Consider the following 18,253-nt stretch of genomic DNA (forward strand, 5'->3'; position numbering starts at 1 on the left):
TTATGACTGACATTAGAAAGAATCATAACAGTGATGTAAGTGCTTTCCATATGACAGTCAGGAACAAGTGATTTCCATCCATCTATCCTACAATCCCAAGTGACACAAACACCAGAATTGAGAAAGTGGTTCTCAAACCACCCAAGAAAACAGGTTAACTGGATGATTTCAAAATTAAAAACATCTCTGCATAAAATACATCATGAATTAGTGAAAAGAAACCCACAGAATCAGATAAAATATGTGTAAGTCATATATCTGAAAGGGATGAAAATCCATACATATAAAGCACTCCAATCATCATCAAAAACAAAACATCCCGAAACCACACACTACAATTTTAAATTAGCAAAGTACTTAAAACAAATATTTCTTCACAGATACTGAGGATCTGTTATTTTAAAAAAGAAAAAATAGTAAGTTTTTGTGAGAATGTGAAGAAATTGGAACTGTGTGTGCTGCTGGAAGGCAAAATGCCATAGAACAGTTGTTGGCGGGACTTCAAAAAATTAACAAACCTGCCACACAATCCAACAATTCTACTGCTGATATGTGCCCCAAATCACTGTTGAAAGAAGGATTCAAAGAGGTGTGCGTACACCCATAGCAGCATCGCTCCAAATGCCAATACGTATGAGCAACCCAGATTTTCAGCAATGGATGAGTGGATAAATAAAATGCAGTCTATACACATATACTATTTAGCCTTAAAAAAGGAAGGAAATTACAACACGTGCTACAACTTGGAAGAAACTTGAGTTCTTTATGCTTAGGAAAATAAGGCAGTCATGAAAAGACAAGTGCTGTCTGACTTCACATTTGTGAGGTTCCTGGAATGGCCACATTCAGAGACAGAAAGCTGCAGATGGCTGCAGAGGTGGCAATGGTGGGTGTGGGTAGTTACTCTGAGTGGGTTGAAGATTCCCTCTGAGAAGATAAAGAAAAGGTCTGGAGTTGGATGGTGGTGACAGGTGACAAAGTGAATGTACTTTATGGCACCGAACTTAAACATTGGATAGGATGTGCATGTGATGTGTGTAACTGACCACCATACACACATGTACACATGGGAAACCGAAAAGTAACTCTTCAATTTTCAATACACTAACTGATCCTGCCCCATGATGAAACAGCTGTGTTTACCCTATATTGTCATAGATTTCAAATTCTTAATGGATGCTCATGAACTTAAAGAAAATGACAGTGTTTTCTAAAAGGTGAGATCCAAATTTACTTACCTATGTTGGATTTCAGCAGAAACGAACTTCAGAACATACAAGAAGACACCTATACACAGTCCCACAAGCAATGTGCCAACTGCCTTTTCAAAGAGAAAAATGAAAATTGAAGGAGAGAGTTTCAATTACAGGCAAAACTTTTTATTACCTAATCAAATCTCTCCACTGAAATACACACTTTAAATGGATTGAGCAGTGTCAATGAGGAATTATCAAACAGTGATTATTATTAAAACACTTTCTAAATTAAATGGAAAATGTAGGATTTTGTATTTTGGGTACTGACAGGACAAAAGAGCAGGTCACCAGACAGGTTAAGGTTATTTGTCCAGGCATTGTCCACAAATACCACACAGTTTAGCAGTGTGAGGAAGGCATCTGAGGACGATGTTTTGGGAACAAACTCAGAATTTTGACTTGAACTGAATTCTCAACTTTCATGCCAGTGAATGAGCACAGCTTTCTACTTCAAGGTGTTCAAGTTAAAACAGGATAATTTTGCTCTAATTGTGAGAAATAAATGAAATTTCAGGGCAGTGGATGTAGCTCAGCAGTAGAATGCTTGCCTAGCATGTGCCAGACCTTGGGTTTGATCCACATCACTGAAAAATGAACAGATAGGTAAAATTTTAATACCACTCTCAAATTCTAACAATGGAATTTAAAATGATAAGGAAGTAGTGATATGCTCTTCTCTAGCCTGTGAAGAATCCCCACTGCACAGGAAAAAGTGCATTGTCACTATTTTTATAAAAGATTCAGAACCCTACATCACAGTCAGGCACAGGGGCACATGCTTTTAATCCCAGTGACTCAGGAGACTGAGGCAGGAACAATGCAAGTTCAAGATCAGTCTCAGCAACTTAACTAGGACCTAAGCACCTTAGCTAGACCTTGTCTCAAAATAAAACTTAAAAAGTTCTGGGGAGGTATCTCAATGATAAAGCCCCTGGGTTAAATCCCCGGTACTGCCAAGTAGAATGGAATGGTGCATGCATATAATCTCAGTTGCTCCAGAAGTTGAGGCAGGAGGATTGGGAGTTCAAAGTCAGTCTCAGCAAAAGCATGGTGCTACTAAGCAACTCAGTGAGACCCTGTCTCTAAATAAAATACAAAATAGGACTGAAGATGTGGCTCAATGGTTGAGTGCCCCTGAGTTCAGTTCCTCTATGAAAACAAACAAACAAACAAGAAAAAAAAATTTCCAGTACCTAAAAAGGAAAAGAAAAACAACAACAACAACAACAAAAAAAACCCCTATATCAAGGATCAGTATACTATGGCCCAAAGGCCAAAATGGTCAGCCACTAATCTGGTTAAGCCCAGAAGCTAAGAATGGTTTTCCATTTATTTTCAATACTTGGAGTGGGTGGGAAGATCAAGAATAATATTTCTTTTAATATGACAAATAAAGATCATTGGATCACTGCCATGTTCATTTGCTCATGTATTAGCTTTGGCGGCTTTTATAATGAAGTGGCAGAGCTGACTTTGTGAGGCCCTGAAAGCCTGAAATATTTACCTTCCCAGCATTTACCAAAAATGGTTTGCCTACATCTAAGCTAACATTTCAACATTTAAAACCTGAACAAGAGCTGTCCCACTAAGCTCAGGGAACTACAAGACTCTACCCTTATTCTAGAGACTGCTGCTTCTTTGAACACTGCTGGAATTGCTTTTGTGGAAAGGAGTTCACTGAAGAGACAAGTAGGCTGAATGTGTGCCCTAAAGGCTCTGGGCCTGCTGTTCGAATCTTAAGGAAGCCAAGATCCAAATATGGAACAATCCTGTGTTCCGATAATGACTTGCCATATATTTCTTGGATAAGACACTTATAAATCAGTTTTAGACACAAGTAAGAAAAGCCTAATGAATAAATTAAAGAATCAACTTATTAAAGTATCTCCCAGTTGATCACTGGGCTACCAAAGTTAATGCATCTGATCAACCCAACATTTTTACAAATCATGTCAAGTCTATTATCTAGGAATAAAATATCCCGTGGACAACAGGACACAAAAGTGCTTGAGAGAAATACCAAAACGCAAGGACCAAAGTAGTTTGAAACAATGAACACCATCACTGAAATGAGGATGCAGGCTCTCAGATCCATTTGGAGAGCAACAATACTTAAATATGAAAACTCTGGTACTCATGCTGAGAAGTCAGTCCATTAAAGCAAACAACATGCCACACATAATACTCCACAGAAAAACAATGCTGGGTAATAAAAATAATAAATCCAAATAACCAGCTAAATTGATTTCCCTATAAATGGTGGATAAATGAACTGGTAGAACCAGTATTTTGTGTGACACAGGTGTTAAGATTAACTAAAAATGGGCTGGGGATGTATCCCAATGGCACAGCACTGGCCTAGCATGTATCAAGTTCTGGTTTCAATCCCCAGGATTGAAAAAAAAAAAGTGTGTGTGTATATATGCACAAATATATATATAAACCTTGAAGAGTGCTAACTAACACCTACTACAGATTTGATCAAAGGAGAAAAGAACATCATCACATCTTATTTAAGGGAGTTAACCCCACCATGAATACTCTTATTAAATCTGGTAACTTCCTGTGTACAAACTGTACATTCTTTGACTTTTATATTGCTTTGCCAAGATTAGAATCTCTCAATGAGGAGAGTCAATCTTAAGGAACAACATTCTGCCTACAGACTCTTCCCTCAGACAGTGGATGGAACCAACCACCTTCAGGAATAAAAAGGACAGTAGGTTCCTTCAACACCTGATTTCAAAGGCAAACAGTTCCTCTTCTGCCTACCTCCAGCCCTCTCCTCTTTCATTTCCACATTTTCATACATTAAACCTTCTGCATAATTCATTCTGACATCTCAAATGCTCTCTATTTTCTATACTTGGCTAACATTTCCCTCCACTCATAAGGAAATAAGATCCATGCGAGCAGAGATTTTTATTTTTGCCCATTTCATTCACTACTGTAGTAGAGACTTCAAATGGAACACATGATATTGGAAGATAATTTTGGAATGAATCAATAAATGATAGTGGACAGATGCTAGAAAATGCCATATGATTGATATGGTTTTCACTATACAGTTTTTTAAATAAAATTTTGACTAAGATTATCCATTCTAATGTGTATATATCATCATCATTTTTGAATTATATAGTCCAGAAAACCACTTAAAGAGCTTTACATGAATAAGAAGTTAATTGCTTTTTACCTGTTGTGTTTCTCAACTTTTACCACTGTGACAAAATAATTGTCAAAATCAAGAAAAAGCTGTTATGGTTTGGGTGTGAGGTGTTCCCCAAAAGCTCCTATAATAATGCAGGAATATACAGATATAAATGATTGAATTGTGAGAGTTGTAACCTAATGGAAAGACTGAGTGGTAACTGCAGGCAAGAGAAATGTGCCTGAAAGAGATGATTCACCGGGGACAGAGAAGAAGGTCCCCCCAAAATCATTGTTCTGTGGCCCCTTCTCTCTTTCTCTCTGCTTCTGGACCCCACCATGAGCTGGGCAGCATTTTGTGCTGGGCCCTTCCTCCATGATGTGCTGCCTCATCTTGGGCCCAGAACAATGCAGTCAGTTCTCTATGGACAGAAACTTCTGAAGCCATGAGCCCCAAATGAATGTTTCTTTCTCTACGTTCTTCTAGTCAGGTATACTGGTCACAGCAACACGAAAACCAAATAAAACAAGAGATAGATTTATTTGGGCTCATAAATATACAGATGTCAGTTCACAGTCTGCTGGGTAAGTTGTTTTGGGAGTAAGGTGAGGCAGAACATCATGGCATGTGGGTGGGGTGGAGGAAATCTACTTACCTCATGGCAGCCAGGAAACAGACAGCAAGGAAGAGGTCAGGAACAAGATAAACCCTCCAAGGCATGCAACAGTGACCTATTCCTCCCACTAGGCCCTGACTGGTACAGTTGACATTGCCTACCAAGAAAGTCATCACATTATGAATCCACCAATGGATCAATCCTTTCATGTAGTCAAATGATACAGCCACTTCCAAGAGCCCCACCTCTGAACATTTCTCCTTTGGAGACCAGCCTTCAACCATGAGTCTTTAGGGGACAATTCATATCCAATCCAATTCACTACATTGACTGGCTCTTTCTAAATGCCAAATAGAGTGGGAATGACAAATGGAAGGATGGGTAGAAGAGAAAATGTTCCTAATAACTCCATAGTAGAAACAAATTGCTCCCACATGGGTGTTTCACAGCATGATTGAAAAAATCTGTCACTTACCTCATTTTTCCATTCCTCGTAATTACCCACAAAGTTCTGGATTGAACGCCAGGTGAGGCTAAAGAGCTGATGACAGCAGGAGGTGACACAGGGAATCTCCTTCTTCTCTAAGCACCTCTTATTCTCATCCCTTGAGCGTTCATCCAGTTCAGTTTTTGTGTCGTTGTAGAAAGTGGATTTGGCAAAATTATCAGCTAATTCTTTTATCTCTGAATCACCTGTACTTGAAGACATTTCATTTTTGTTACCTTTGGAATGAAAGTAAGTAACAGGCCACAGATTACTACACAGAATACTAAGTCATTATTAACAGATTACGATAGATTTCACAAGGTTTTCTGTGATCTCTTATTTGTATGACTCCTACATTCAAAGCTTGAGTACAAAAAATAATTATCAAGCTCATTCATAAATTAATAAAGATACCTACAGCACTCAATAACAGCAATGTCTACTTGTTCATCGCATTAACATGTAAATTCCCAAAGTCATGTTTAATGAGTCACCACATTGCTAAACCTCAGCCAAATTAATTGGTCCAAAATATGTAAATGTGAAAGGTTCACATACCTTCGTGGTATTCTGACTCTCTCTTTATTACACCATGAAAAAAATCCAGAAACAATTCTGCAGGATTACTGTAGAATTCACAAGGAAAACCTACAAAATTAGACATCGCAAGTAATCAAACAGTGTGTCTTGGAAAATAAAGACTCACTTGCAGAGGATGATGGAGGTGAGGCTATGGAAGACAGACTCAACAACTTTTTCCTCATCTTCTGGCTCTCTTGTCCCCTCACTGATTTATCCTTTCCTTATTTATTCAACCACAAAAGTTCTCAACAACTATCTCTCTCCCAGTCAAAACAACAACGAATTGCAAACCATTCTTGGACTGTCCAGACCATCTACACTAGTCCTTACCTCTCATGGATCTTCAAACCCCAAACAGCTATCAATATGTTCTCATGCTTATCAATACCTCTTCAAAAATCTAACTGTAGGTTCAAGAAAGGTATTAAGTTTCTGGGGCACTGTGCTCTCTAAGTTCACCTAGAGAATGCTGGAATAGCAGTAGCCAGAGATTGCTTTGCAACCTACTAAATTCAGAGATCCCAATTATCATCTTTAACGCTGTCATAATTCCAAATAGACAACAAATTCCCAGAACAGCATTATCTAGAGAACATTCCACCACAGAACACCTGAGTTCTAGACTCAACTTCCTGTGGCACAATCATTTAAACTTGGCCTGAGCTCTGATACTTTAGTTCATGTCCCTAGACTCCCCAGACTTACATGTGTCTGTTGCTTTTTTAAGTGACAGAGATTTAATTTAAAAATATTAAGAAATAGTGATTATTTACACTTTATTTGGTGTCATACATAATATCCATAATCATATCCCAAAACCTCTAAAGTGAAGCATTATTTAATCTGAAATTAGAAAGAACCACGCAGCCCAGAACTTTTGGTGCATTAAATCAGATTCAGGGACAGCGGTTACATCGAGTAATAGTAGTAATAGTCACTCACAACATTCAAGACCTAAATCTTCAATCTAATGTTACTAGAAAAGGCAGCAGCATCTCCATGAACCCTCAGGAAGGAAGAGCAAGATCACGAGTCAGGGAAAATAATAGAAAACCACAGTATGTTACATGGTCAAGAAGGCAGTGATTTGAGACTTTTCAAAAGGGTTCCAATGACAGAATCCTAGGTGTGAGTCCAACATGTTAATTACTGAACATTCAGAGAAAGCTCACCACATCTGCAAAGAACAGACAAAGGCCCATGAGAAACACAAAAACATGAGAAACACACACACACACACACAAACACAAACACAAACACAAATACACACACACCATGTATACTCAAATAGGAAAGGAGAAGGGAAAAGACCTTAACAACAAGCAAGTGCTGCAAAATGAAGACAAATTCTGGCACCACACTGATCAACGATGTTTTAGAAGGAGGCACTCTAGTTAAGTTTATGTCCTGTCGACCCCTGTGCTCCTGAAGGAGTCTATGAATGAAGGATCTAGTGCATGAAAAGATTAACCACACCTGCTGATTCAAAGTACCCCAAAGCCTTCTGGGCAGGACCATGGTACATTAGTTCTCCTGAGGCCAATATGGTAAGGCTGTCAAACAGCTGGAAGATGGAATAGCGAGGCTGATGGATGGAGAAGATGATCGTTCGTCTCTGCTCAGAAATCCTAAGTGAAAGGGGGAAAATAATGAATCTTTAAATATTGGAACCTTGCGCTTCTTGGTAAAATACTCATTCATGCCCGGAGAGCTTTTTCTCACAGTTCAACTTGATTTTCTGTGACAAACTTCTCATCTCAACTCTTTACATACATGGTAGTTGAGGAAACTTAAATTTGATGCTTTTATTAACAAGAGTAAATATTCCTAAAGTTTGATGCATCAGCAGTCTAGAATTGACTAGAATTTGACTGAAAATGCAGATTTCAGAGAAGTTGGTATACAAACATTAGGGGCTGGTGTGGAGAGTTCACATATTAATGAGTTTATCAGATAATCTCTGAATACAAACACTTTCAAGAATTAGATGTTGACTAAGTGCCAAAAGAATAATCATATAACCATTTTTCATTGATCATTTAAATATTCTGGATCTTTAGTAACTGGGTTTCATCTTACCTTAATAATACATTAATATTACTGAGCACTTAGAATATCATTTATCACTTAGCTAAATGTTTTAGAGATAAATTCAGTTTTCACAAAGTTGTGATAAGGCTGTTATGATATTTTTATTTCCTTCTTTTTTCAGGTGAGGCTTAAAGGTTGTGTAACTGACTAAGGGCTTACAGTTACTAAGAGGCAGAGTTGGGATCTGAGCTCTGGTCTGATTTTATGGTAGAAACAGTTGTAAACCACATTTCATAGGAATTATTACTTATGGGTAGAAGAAACCAAGGCCAAAATCACTATCCAAAAATATTTTTAAAGTTAGATTATGGGAAGAATCATTTTGAAGAATTTGAATAGTAGCTAGTATATGTAGTGTGTCAAAGGGTGTTCTACATTAAAGAGAAACAGAAGATAAGATCTATAATTTCAATATACTATGGATTAGAAGTAACCCATGGCTCCTTATAAACAAAAAGGAGAATGATAACCCAGTCTGAACGTGATATAAGTAGAATATCAAATTCCCAGTGACAGTGAGCTAAGGAAAGAGATATTCAGAGTGAAAGAATGGAGTGTGAAGCAAGTAGGTCTAATCTCATACTCTAAGGAGCAGTTCCATGTAACACAAGAAGCAGGGTTTATGTGTGCATTTATGTTGGGGTTGGTGTTCTTTTGGGTGAAGAAGACAACTAAGAGGGAGAGCAAGACAGCCCTATAGAGAACCCTTCACCACGAACCTAGAAAATAAGCCAATAGAAAATAGATGGCTCAGAAAGTACTGGAAGATGGATGTCGTATTCCTGAGAGTTCTAACATTCAATATGTGCTCTGAGGACTGACAGCATCAGACCAGTTATTCTTCATCAAATCTCCTGTGCAGAATTTTGAACCCTTTCTGAGATCTACAGACAGAACCTGCATTTCAGCAATACCCCAGTTGATGAGTATGCACAGCAGTGCTTAGGAAGTACTGATCAGAGCTCTTTGCACAAGGAAGTATGCCTGTATTTAGCTAAGCAGAGCAAACCACAAATAAAATATCTGTGAATAACAATATCATACATATGTTATGTAATGGGGCATGAACTCCAGACCCATAAGTTGTCATCTTCCCTTACATGTAAAATGACATTTTAAAGTGAACATGTATAAACCCACAAATATCTTCCCTTCTTGCTGTTTCCTCTCTTCTAGAATAGGGACTTGCTCATAGGGTCATGGGTATCAGAGGAAGCTAGGTTTTGATAGAGACAGGAAGACATGAAGTATGGTTGCTGGCTTAAAACAACGGGCAGAGGAATTTCTAAAATGGAGAGAGCAGAGCAACTAGGAGAATGGTTCCCTTCAACAATTATATCAATTCACAGAGCCGTAAGTAGATATTTTGAGATAATGGGAATCAAAACTCTCCCTGTCTGAATTCACTTACAAATATGAAAATGGCAAAGAATAAAAATAAGACAGGTCAAGCATGGTGCTGCACATATGTAATTCCAGTAGCTCACGAGGCTGAGGCAGGAGGATCATGAGTTCAAAACCAGCCTCAGCAAAAGTAAGGCACTAAGCAACTCAGTGAGACCCTATGTCTAAATTAAAACAAAATAGGCCTGGGGACATGGCTCAGTGGTTGAGTGCTCCTCAGTTCAATCCCCAATACCACACACACAAAAAAAAAAAAGAAAAAGGAATTGTTAGAGTGGAGTCAGAAATATTTTTTTGAATTCATATGCTTTTGAATGTGTACACAATATCAGAAACAGCAATAGTTCTAGATCTATGTTCATGCATGAAATTGTATAGGAAATATATATGTATCCATATATGTGCAACACAATCAGATAAAGGCTGACACCACCTGTGGAGGTTGCATCCCAGGTCTGTTGCACTGAGAACTCAGCATCCTTTCATGTCTGAGTCAGCTTATGCAACACTCACTGGGATGGACCCAGCAGAGGGTCACACCATGAACTGCTCTACACTGAAAGAAGACAGGAACACTGTGTTTCTGGAGCGGATCCTGAGCAGACAGGAATCAGAGACAGTAGGGAGAACTGGGGAAATTTGAGTAGTTCTGATTGGATATTGGCAAAGCCATGCTCATTGACTTGGGAGTGCAGATGATAGTGAGTCCTCCCTGAATAGAGTTTGAGGTAGGAAGTATTTGGGTGAAAGGGCATCATGGCAGAAAAAACTACGAGGGGAGCTGCAGAAGGGGAAAGAGGGGCTGCAGATGCAGTGAAATGGAACAGAGGGGAATCCAGGTGAGAAGAGTAGGATTTCATCTATATTGTTCTTGGATCCTTTCTGTCAGTTTGAAATATGTTTATTTTTAAAATGACATCTAAAGCTCAACTATTGAAATGTTTCCTGTAAACATTTCTTCTTATTTTTCTTTCTTGATAAGGTAAGGCCATTTCTTTAATTTTGTACTTCCACATCATCAGGACCCAATCTCATCAGTCATTGTCTCAATGCTTCCATGCCAGGTGCAAATCCTGAACTGATCACACTGGCTCCCCTGAAACAGACCAGAAACCGCTCACTGCTTGCCATGACCATCTGGGTCAGAACTCCATCATCCTTCAGCAGCTCCTCCATGGGGTCTTCCCTCACCTTGCACAACTTCACAGGCTCCACCACAGCCATTGCATTGCTGTGAAACCCTCAGAACATCCCCATGTCCCCTAATGACACGAAAAGCCATACTTCTTACATGACCTATGAGGTCTATGCAATCTGCCACCAGGTGAATACCACCTCATGTCTAATCCATCTGTGATGGGCTGAACTGGGTTCTCCCTTAACTCAGATGCTCAAGTCCTTTCACCCAGTGCCTCAGGATGTGGCCTCACTGGAGACCTCTGTTTCAAGGAGGTCATGAAGGTTAAAGGAGGTCATTGAGGGTCCTCATCTGACTCTTCAATTAGAAGATTAGGGCACAGAAATACAAGGGAGAGAATGTTATCTTCAAGCCAGTGAGTGAGGACAAGAAAAAAATAACCCTGAAGACACATGGGTTTCAACTTTCTGCCTCCAGGGTTATGAGAAAATTACTTTTCAGGTGTTAAGGCCTAAAACTGAGGTATTGTTTTCACAGTTAACCTACCAACCTCCATTTTCCTTAGTCCATGGGTCTGACCCTCTGGCCTCTCTGATGTTCCACACACATCAGGCATGCTCTGCCTCAGGGCCCCTGGCTGTGTCTTCCAACCTGAAATCTCTCCTGAACTATAGCAGATTTCACTCACTCGCTCTCAGCTCAAGTGTCACATGCTTGTGGTCTTCCCTGATTCTCTCACTCTTTTAAAAATCTTCCCCCCTCAACATGATCTTCTTTCCCTATGCTCTTGTTTCCTGTTTCTGAGCCATTTCTTGTTTATTGACTGTATCCCACTAACAAAGAAGGAACATTATTTTTAGTTTCTGAATTCCCTGCACCAAGAACATTGGTACATAGAAGTGAACAGATAGTAAGTGAATGAAAAAGCAATGTTGTCACAGCTCTTACTTTTTCAGGAATCTAATGAAATCATTTGCTGTTCTCCAGTCTAACCCAGTTGTGGGCTCATCCAGCAACAAGATGGAAGGATAAAGGATCAGCTCCATTCCTATACTCGTCTTTTTTCTTAATCCTTTAGATCTTACCTAAAACAGAAATCATTATCATCATCCACATGAATGACCATGGTCACTGTCATTGGGTGAACTAACCTGTACCAATCCCAATTGAGACATGTTATGTCATTATGCTGATTATTCTGTACCGCAAGGAATGATACCTGGGACAAAGTTTCTCCTTTACCAATGCATAAGCTGGGCCCCAGTGCAGAGTTGTCAAGTGACTGTGCTGAATATGAAGCTCAGGCTTTTAATAGTCCTGTATATTCCTCTCCAAGTCAAATATTCAGCTTCAAAATAATAAAGTAGAACACTAAAAAATATGATTGACATAGTGAAATCACTACTAATATACAATGAAACTACCTATGGTCATCTTTTAGTGTATTCAAAACACCTCCCCTAAACCCACTGCCTCCACAAAGGGATCCCCAGTGGATTGAAAAGAAGAGAGTCAACATGGTGCCAGAATTGGACACTTTCTACCGTAAAATTTTAGCATCTTATCAATTTCATGATTTTTTTCCCCAAAATGATGCTTTCTACACCTTCACTTACCATGGAATTCCTGATTCATCTTTTCAGAAACATCTAGAAAAGGGGATATTCCACAGGGAAATTAGCCTGATCTATGCAACAAATAAACGTGTGGGGAGGGAAGAAAAAGGTTCTGGGATGGCAGGAAGTAGGAAACATGTATGGAATTTTGTCTCCAAACAGATCATCATTAAATGCTACTCATTACCCTTGATTGGGTAATGACAAATGAACGATAAAAGACATTTCAGTATTTTGATCAAAGGTCGTACACATGTACAAGTAAGACACATGGAGTCTATTATTCTGTATAATCATTTTAAACTCATAAAAAAGACAAATACAAATATGGACTTGAAACAGCTGATGATTCAGAGACATCACTCAATTTGTTCATTGATAATGGTACTGATAAGGTAACAAACTGTGCTTATTTACTTATGTCGTTATGGGTGAAGAAGTAAACATATGAGAAACTGAATGGAATGATATTATTATTTACATAGTGACATTAATTACTAGACAATCAATCATATCATTTGAGCAATCATATAGTCATAATATTTTTGCATTTATGTCATATATAAACAACATAAAGAGATATACAAATTATTTGAATCAATTATATTATACAACTCTAAGAATCCAACAAATGCCTTTGTAGTTGTCCTTGAAATAACAAGCAAGGGACTCAGGGAAGTGCCTTGTTGGAGTTAAGTAAGAGAGCAAAGAAAGTGTCTTCCTTGAAAGATAAAATGAGATAAATAAGCAGAGTCATAGTAAACACAAACTGAATCACTCAGCAAGCAAAAAAAAAAAAAAAAAAAAAAAAAGTGGTGGAAGGCAGCATCACAGGGTTATTTTTTTTAAATACAGTTAGCATGAAAGAGTATTAGCAAAGACCATGAGAAGCAGCAGCCAGTAGAATCCCTATCTTCATTGCCTCTATAAGGAGGAGATTACAGGGGGATGCCCCATAGCATTTACAGCCTTTGTTTGTGGGTTTGTTTGTGGTGCTGGGAACTGAACACAGGTCCTCATGCATGCTAGCAAGTCTTCTCCCACAGAGCCTCATCACCAGCCCCACAGCCAATACAATGTAAATACCTTATATTTTCACCAAGCTCCAAACCCTCTACACCTATTAGTTAACTGAAACGTTCACTCCTTTGTCTCCCTTTATCCGCCTGATCCTGCACAACCCAGAAAAGAAGCAGTTACCTTTTCTATTATGTTAATTTTGCACACAACTATATCTCTAGAACGTCAAAGATCTTGGCAGGTAAGAGTCTCAAAATATATACTGATTTAAAAAAAAAAATGGAGAGAGTGAGGGAGGGAATGAGGGAAGAAAAAGGCAAAAAAAAAAAAAAAAAAAGGCTCTTGAAAAGTAACTTTATCAATACCCAAAATAGAAGTAACTACTGATGTGAACAAATATTTGGAAGCCAAATTGTAACAAAGGGAAACAACACAGAGCGAGAATCCTTGGATGAGACTGGTGAAGATGGCAGAAGGGAACTAGGCAGCAGGTCCCAATCACCTCACAATGGAAAGAGGATGCAGCAAAGGAAAAGCAGAATTGAGATTCTCATGACAAAATAAATGCTTTAAGATGCAATATTACCAAGTGTGAGGCCTGGAGAGACGTAGGTTACCACAGTAGAAAATAAACACAGAGTCCCCTAACCCTGAACTGGAACCATGTAGGTGAGGTGGGGAGAAGCTACAGACAGCAAAGGTGGGAACAGGAAAAACTCTTAAGCTCACTCACATAAAAATATATAGAACATCACAAAAATTTTAATGTGTGACAACAATAGAACAGAAGTATCCTTAAAACAGTAGAAATGGCTTAAAACCAAATCATGAAAAACAAAACAACAACAACAAAAAAACTGAACCCAGGGCCTAAATGGTAATATCATGGAGGATTTAGCTGGCCAGTCACACTCTTAAATCAACAGGTCACTTTCCATGTTGACAGAACTGCACCACAGAACACAGAGTTCTGTGTTCATAGAGTTCCTGAACACACAGCCACAACACCAAGATCTCCACCACCACTAAAATGACCTTATAGAGAGGAACAGGTACATAGTGAACCACAGCAGTCACAGGGACATTCCAGAAATGACATCCAAACTCCTGCATACCATAAAAACATCCAAAACACAATACTGCACCCTCCAGGCAGTCAGCTGCAGGTTCCTGAGTCGAAAAACCAGAACAAGCTGGTGGAGGTTCACAGCAGCTCAGAAATTGACTCCTCTGTAAGTCAGGAGAGATCCACAGTAAAAGAATGACAGTAATCTGCTAAATGTCCAAACCCCACTAAAATCCAAGCCAAGATTCAACAAGATGTTTCTTTCACTTTGGCTTGGTATACTATAAATTAACATTAACATTAACTTTGATCAAATGTATAACTCTAACTTGAATGAAACTTGTTACCCCAATAACCAACATTGTGCCTTCACACAATTTTAGTAAATTTCATCTCATAATTTAAAGAATTAAATGGAATCAATCCTCCTATCTGGATTTCCCTAGCTTTAGTTGTTAAATGCTCCTCTTACACCCAGTCCATCCTCTTGCATTACCTACTATTACTTCAGATACTCACCATCCATCTAGTTTGCCTTTGTGCCTTTGAGTGAATCATTCTTTTATATTTTTTCTCTCTTTCTAACTTTCTGTCCCTTTTCCTTCTCCTTTTTGCAACACCTTTCTCCCCCCACAGTTTAGCAATCATGTAAGACTGTAGTAGTTTCACTAAATTTAGTAAGTCATTTTTTTTTCCTATTCCAGAACTTTATTACAAGTTTCACCAGAATCTGTGGAACCATGAAGAACGACAGCAACATGTTTTTGTTTGTCAAAAGGTTGGATCGTATGAGGCTTGGTTTTGAAGTGATTGAAGTAAATAGGTTTCAGTGGTGTATCTGAAAGTGGTGCTGATATTGGGATCAACAGAGGTGAAGTGTGGATTGAAAAGTCAATATCTGGATATTTGACCAACCCAGGTGTCTTAAGAGAAACTCACAAAGTAGTCTCTCACTTAAATGAAGAAGTCAGAACTATACCAATGGACAGACATATAAACAGTATGAAAGAAAAAAGAATGGATCATCCCAAAGAGCTCACAAAGCTTTAACAACTGATTCCATTGGCACCACAGTGGAAGAAATCTCAGAGAAATAATTTAGAAAGTTTGTAGCTAAAATGTTCTATTACCTAAAGGAAGATGGAGGAAGTGAAATTGTAGAGAAAATGAAAGATCATTTCAATAGTGATGAAGAAATTCTGAAAAGGAACCAAATGGATATATTAGAAATGAGAGTCTCAAGAAACCAAATTAAGAGAGCATCAAAAATAGATTAGACCACTCTGAACACAGGTTTTTCAGGCCTTGAAAACAAAGCATATAAACTTGAAAAAAAGTTATACATAGAGAAAAGATGTTAAAAGACCATCCAAAGAATATTGAAGAAATATGGAATAACATTAAAACACTAAATTTAAGATTCATTGGGATATATGAAGGTTCATTAATTCAAGTTAAAGGATGCACAATCTTTTCAATGAAATAATATTATAAAATTATCCAAACCTTAAGAATGAAACAGACATTCAAATGAAGGAGGCACCCGAGGACTCCATCGAGAAAAAATCAAACGGATTCAGTCCAAGAAACATTATAATGAAAATGCCTTAAATAGAAAATAAGGTTAGATTTGTAAAAAGGAGCCAGTAAAAAATGGCTGATCACATTCACAGGTAAACCAAACTTGATTTCAACTGATTTCTCAACCCAAACCCTAAAAGCAAGGAGGACTTGGAATAATGAATACAAAGTTCTGAAAGAAGATGGATGCCAAGCAACAACTCCAAGGCTAGCAAAATTAAGCTTCGGAATTGAAGATGAAATAAAATCCTTCCATGATAAACAGAAGCTAAAAGAATTCATAACTATAAGCCTGCACTACAAGACTCACCTGATGAAATATTTCATAAGGAAGAAATGAAAAATAAAAATGAAAAACAGCATAGAAATGAAGAGTACTAGAAGAATAGTCAATTACAGGAGACTCAAATCTGATTTAAACATCACAAATAAATCAACATGTCGGGAAATAAAAATCATCTCTCAATAATAACATTGAATGTAAATGGTCTAAAATCCTTAACTGAGAAACGTAGGTTGGCTGATTTGGGTTGCTTTAACAAACAAGACCCAACAATGTGTGTCTTCAGGAGAGACTCAGCTCACAGGCAAACACATCCACAGACTGACGGTGAAAGGATGGGAAAAGACTTACCATTCAAATGGTACTCATGAACAATCAAGACTAGCTATTCTCAGATCAGATAAAGTAGACTTCCAGCCAGATTTAATCAGAAGAGCCAAAGATAGTCGTTCATATTGCTTAAGGGATTCATATATCAACAAGATAATGCCCCAACCAACAGAGCATCTACACATATCAGATAAACCCTGCTCAATATTAAGAACCAAATAGACCATGATACAATAATACTGGGTGACTTTACCATGGTTCTTTCACCACTGGATAGATCATCCAAACATAAAATTAAATATTTTACAGAACTATGAAATACAATCAATAATTGGAACTAACATTCATCTATAGAATGCTTCATTCTTCAATGACTCACTTCATTTCTCCTAAACAACACACAGAACATTTCCTAAAAGGGACAGCATTTTATAGCAAAAAGCTAATGTCTCCAAATATTAAAAAATAGAGATAATGCCTTGCATTCTATCAGGTTGTTGCTGATGACATGAACCTATATTAGAAGATTCAAATAACTCCAGCAAAAGCCTTTGAGAGCCCATAATTGAATTCAGCAAAGCAGAAGGATACAAAATGAATATCCATAAATTAATCCCATTCCTCTACTGCAATGATGAATCTGAAAAAGCAATTAGGAAGATTATCCTGTTAATAATAACCTAAAAAAAATCTACTACAGAGGGGAAGTATCTGTACAATGAAAAAAAAATACACTTATCAAAAAATTGAGGAAGTCCTTGGAAGATGGAAAAACCTCCCATGTTCTTGGATAGGCAGAATTCATGTTGCTAAAACAGCCACAGTATCAAAGTGCTACACAGATTTGATGCAGTTTCCATCAAAATTCCAACAATATTCTTCACATAACTAGTAAATTAGTTACAAAATTCATATGGAAAAATAAGAGAGCCAAAGTAGTCAAACCAATCCTCAGCCACAAAAGCAAAGTAGGAAGCATCACAATACCAGACCTCAACATATATAGTACAGAGCTGTAGTAACAAAAACAGCATGGTACTGGCCCCAAAACAGGTAAGAAGCCAATGGAATAGATTAGAAGACACAGGAACAAAGCCACATAGACACAGTTACCTTATATGAGACAAAGGTGCCAAAAACACACTGGAGAAAAGTAATCTCTTAACCATTGTTCCTGGGAAAGTTGGAAATCAATATGAAAGAGAATGCAATTTAACTCCTACCTCTTACCCTAACTAAATGTCAACTTGAATTTAATTGAAAACCTAGTAATTAGACCAGAAACCCTGCACCTGCCAGAAGAAAGTTGGCCCAACACACCAACATTTTAAGCATTCTAAAGCATAACAAATAGATTTTAAAAATCAACAAGTAGATCTCATCAATGTAAACAGTTTGTACACATGAAAAGAAGGAATTAAGAGTATGAAGAGACAGCTTATAGAATGTGAGAAAGTCTTTGACACCTACTCCTCAATTAGGGCATTAATATTCAGAATGTACAAATAATTCAAGAAGCTTAACAACAAGTAAACAAATGAACCAATCAGTCAATGGCAAAGGAAGTAAACAGACACTTCTCAGAAGAAGGCATCTATATATACATAGGTATGTATATGTATATATACATAT

At 37.8% G+C, this 18,253-nt stretch overlaps 1 protein-coding gene across 1 annotated transcript in view; it reads right to left on the reverse strand.

Annotated features, from left to right (window-relative positions):
- Positions 1 to 18,253, reverse strand: part of LOC306669808 (broad substrate specificity ATP-binding cassette transporter ABCG2-like) — a gene marked incomplete at its 5' end in the record, with an annotated part of 288,437 nt that overhangs the window by 196,565 nt on the left and 73,619 nt on the right. Inside the window, 5 exons of the mRNA XM_079153964.1 lie at positions 1,239 to 1,321; positions 5,499 to 5,746; positions 6,069 to 6,158; positions 7,569 to 7,720; positions 11,674 to 11,810. Coding sequence (XP_079010090.1) covers positions 1,239 to 1,321; positions 5,499 to 5,746; positions 6,069 to 6,158; positions 7,569 to 7,720; positions 11,674 to 11,810 — 710 coding nt within the window. The remainder of the gene's footprint in view (positions 1 to 1,238; positions 1,322 to 5,498; positions 5,747 to 6,068; positions 6,159 to 7,568; positions 7,721 to 11,673; positions 11,811 to 18,253) is intronic.

The sequence above is a fragment of the Sciurus vulgaris genome (assembly GCF_902686455.1).
Source record: "Sciurus vulgaris genome assembly, chromosome: 9".
Taxonomy (NCBI): domain Eukaryota; kingdom Metazoa; phylum Chordata; class Mammalia; order Rodentia; family Sciuridae; genus Sciurus; species Sciurus vulgaris.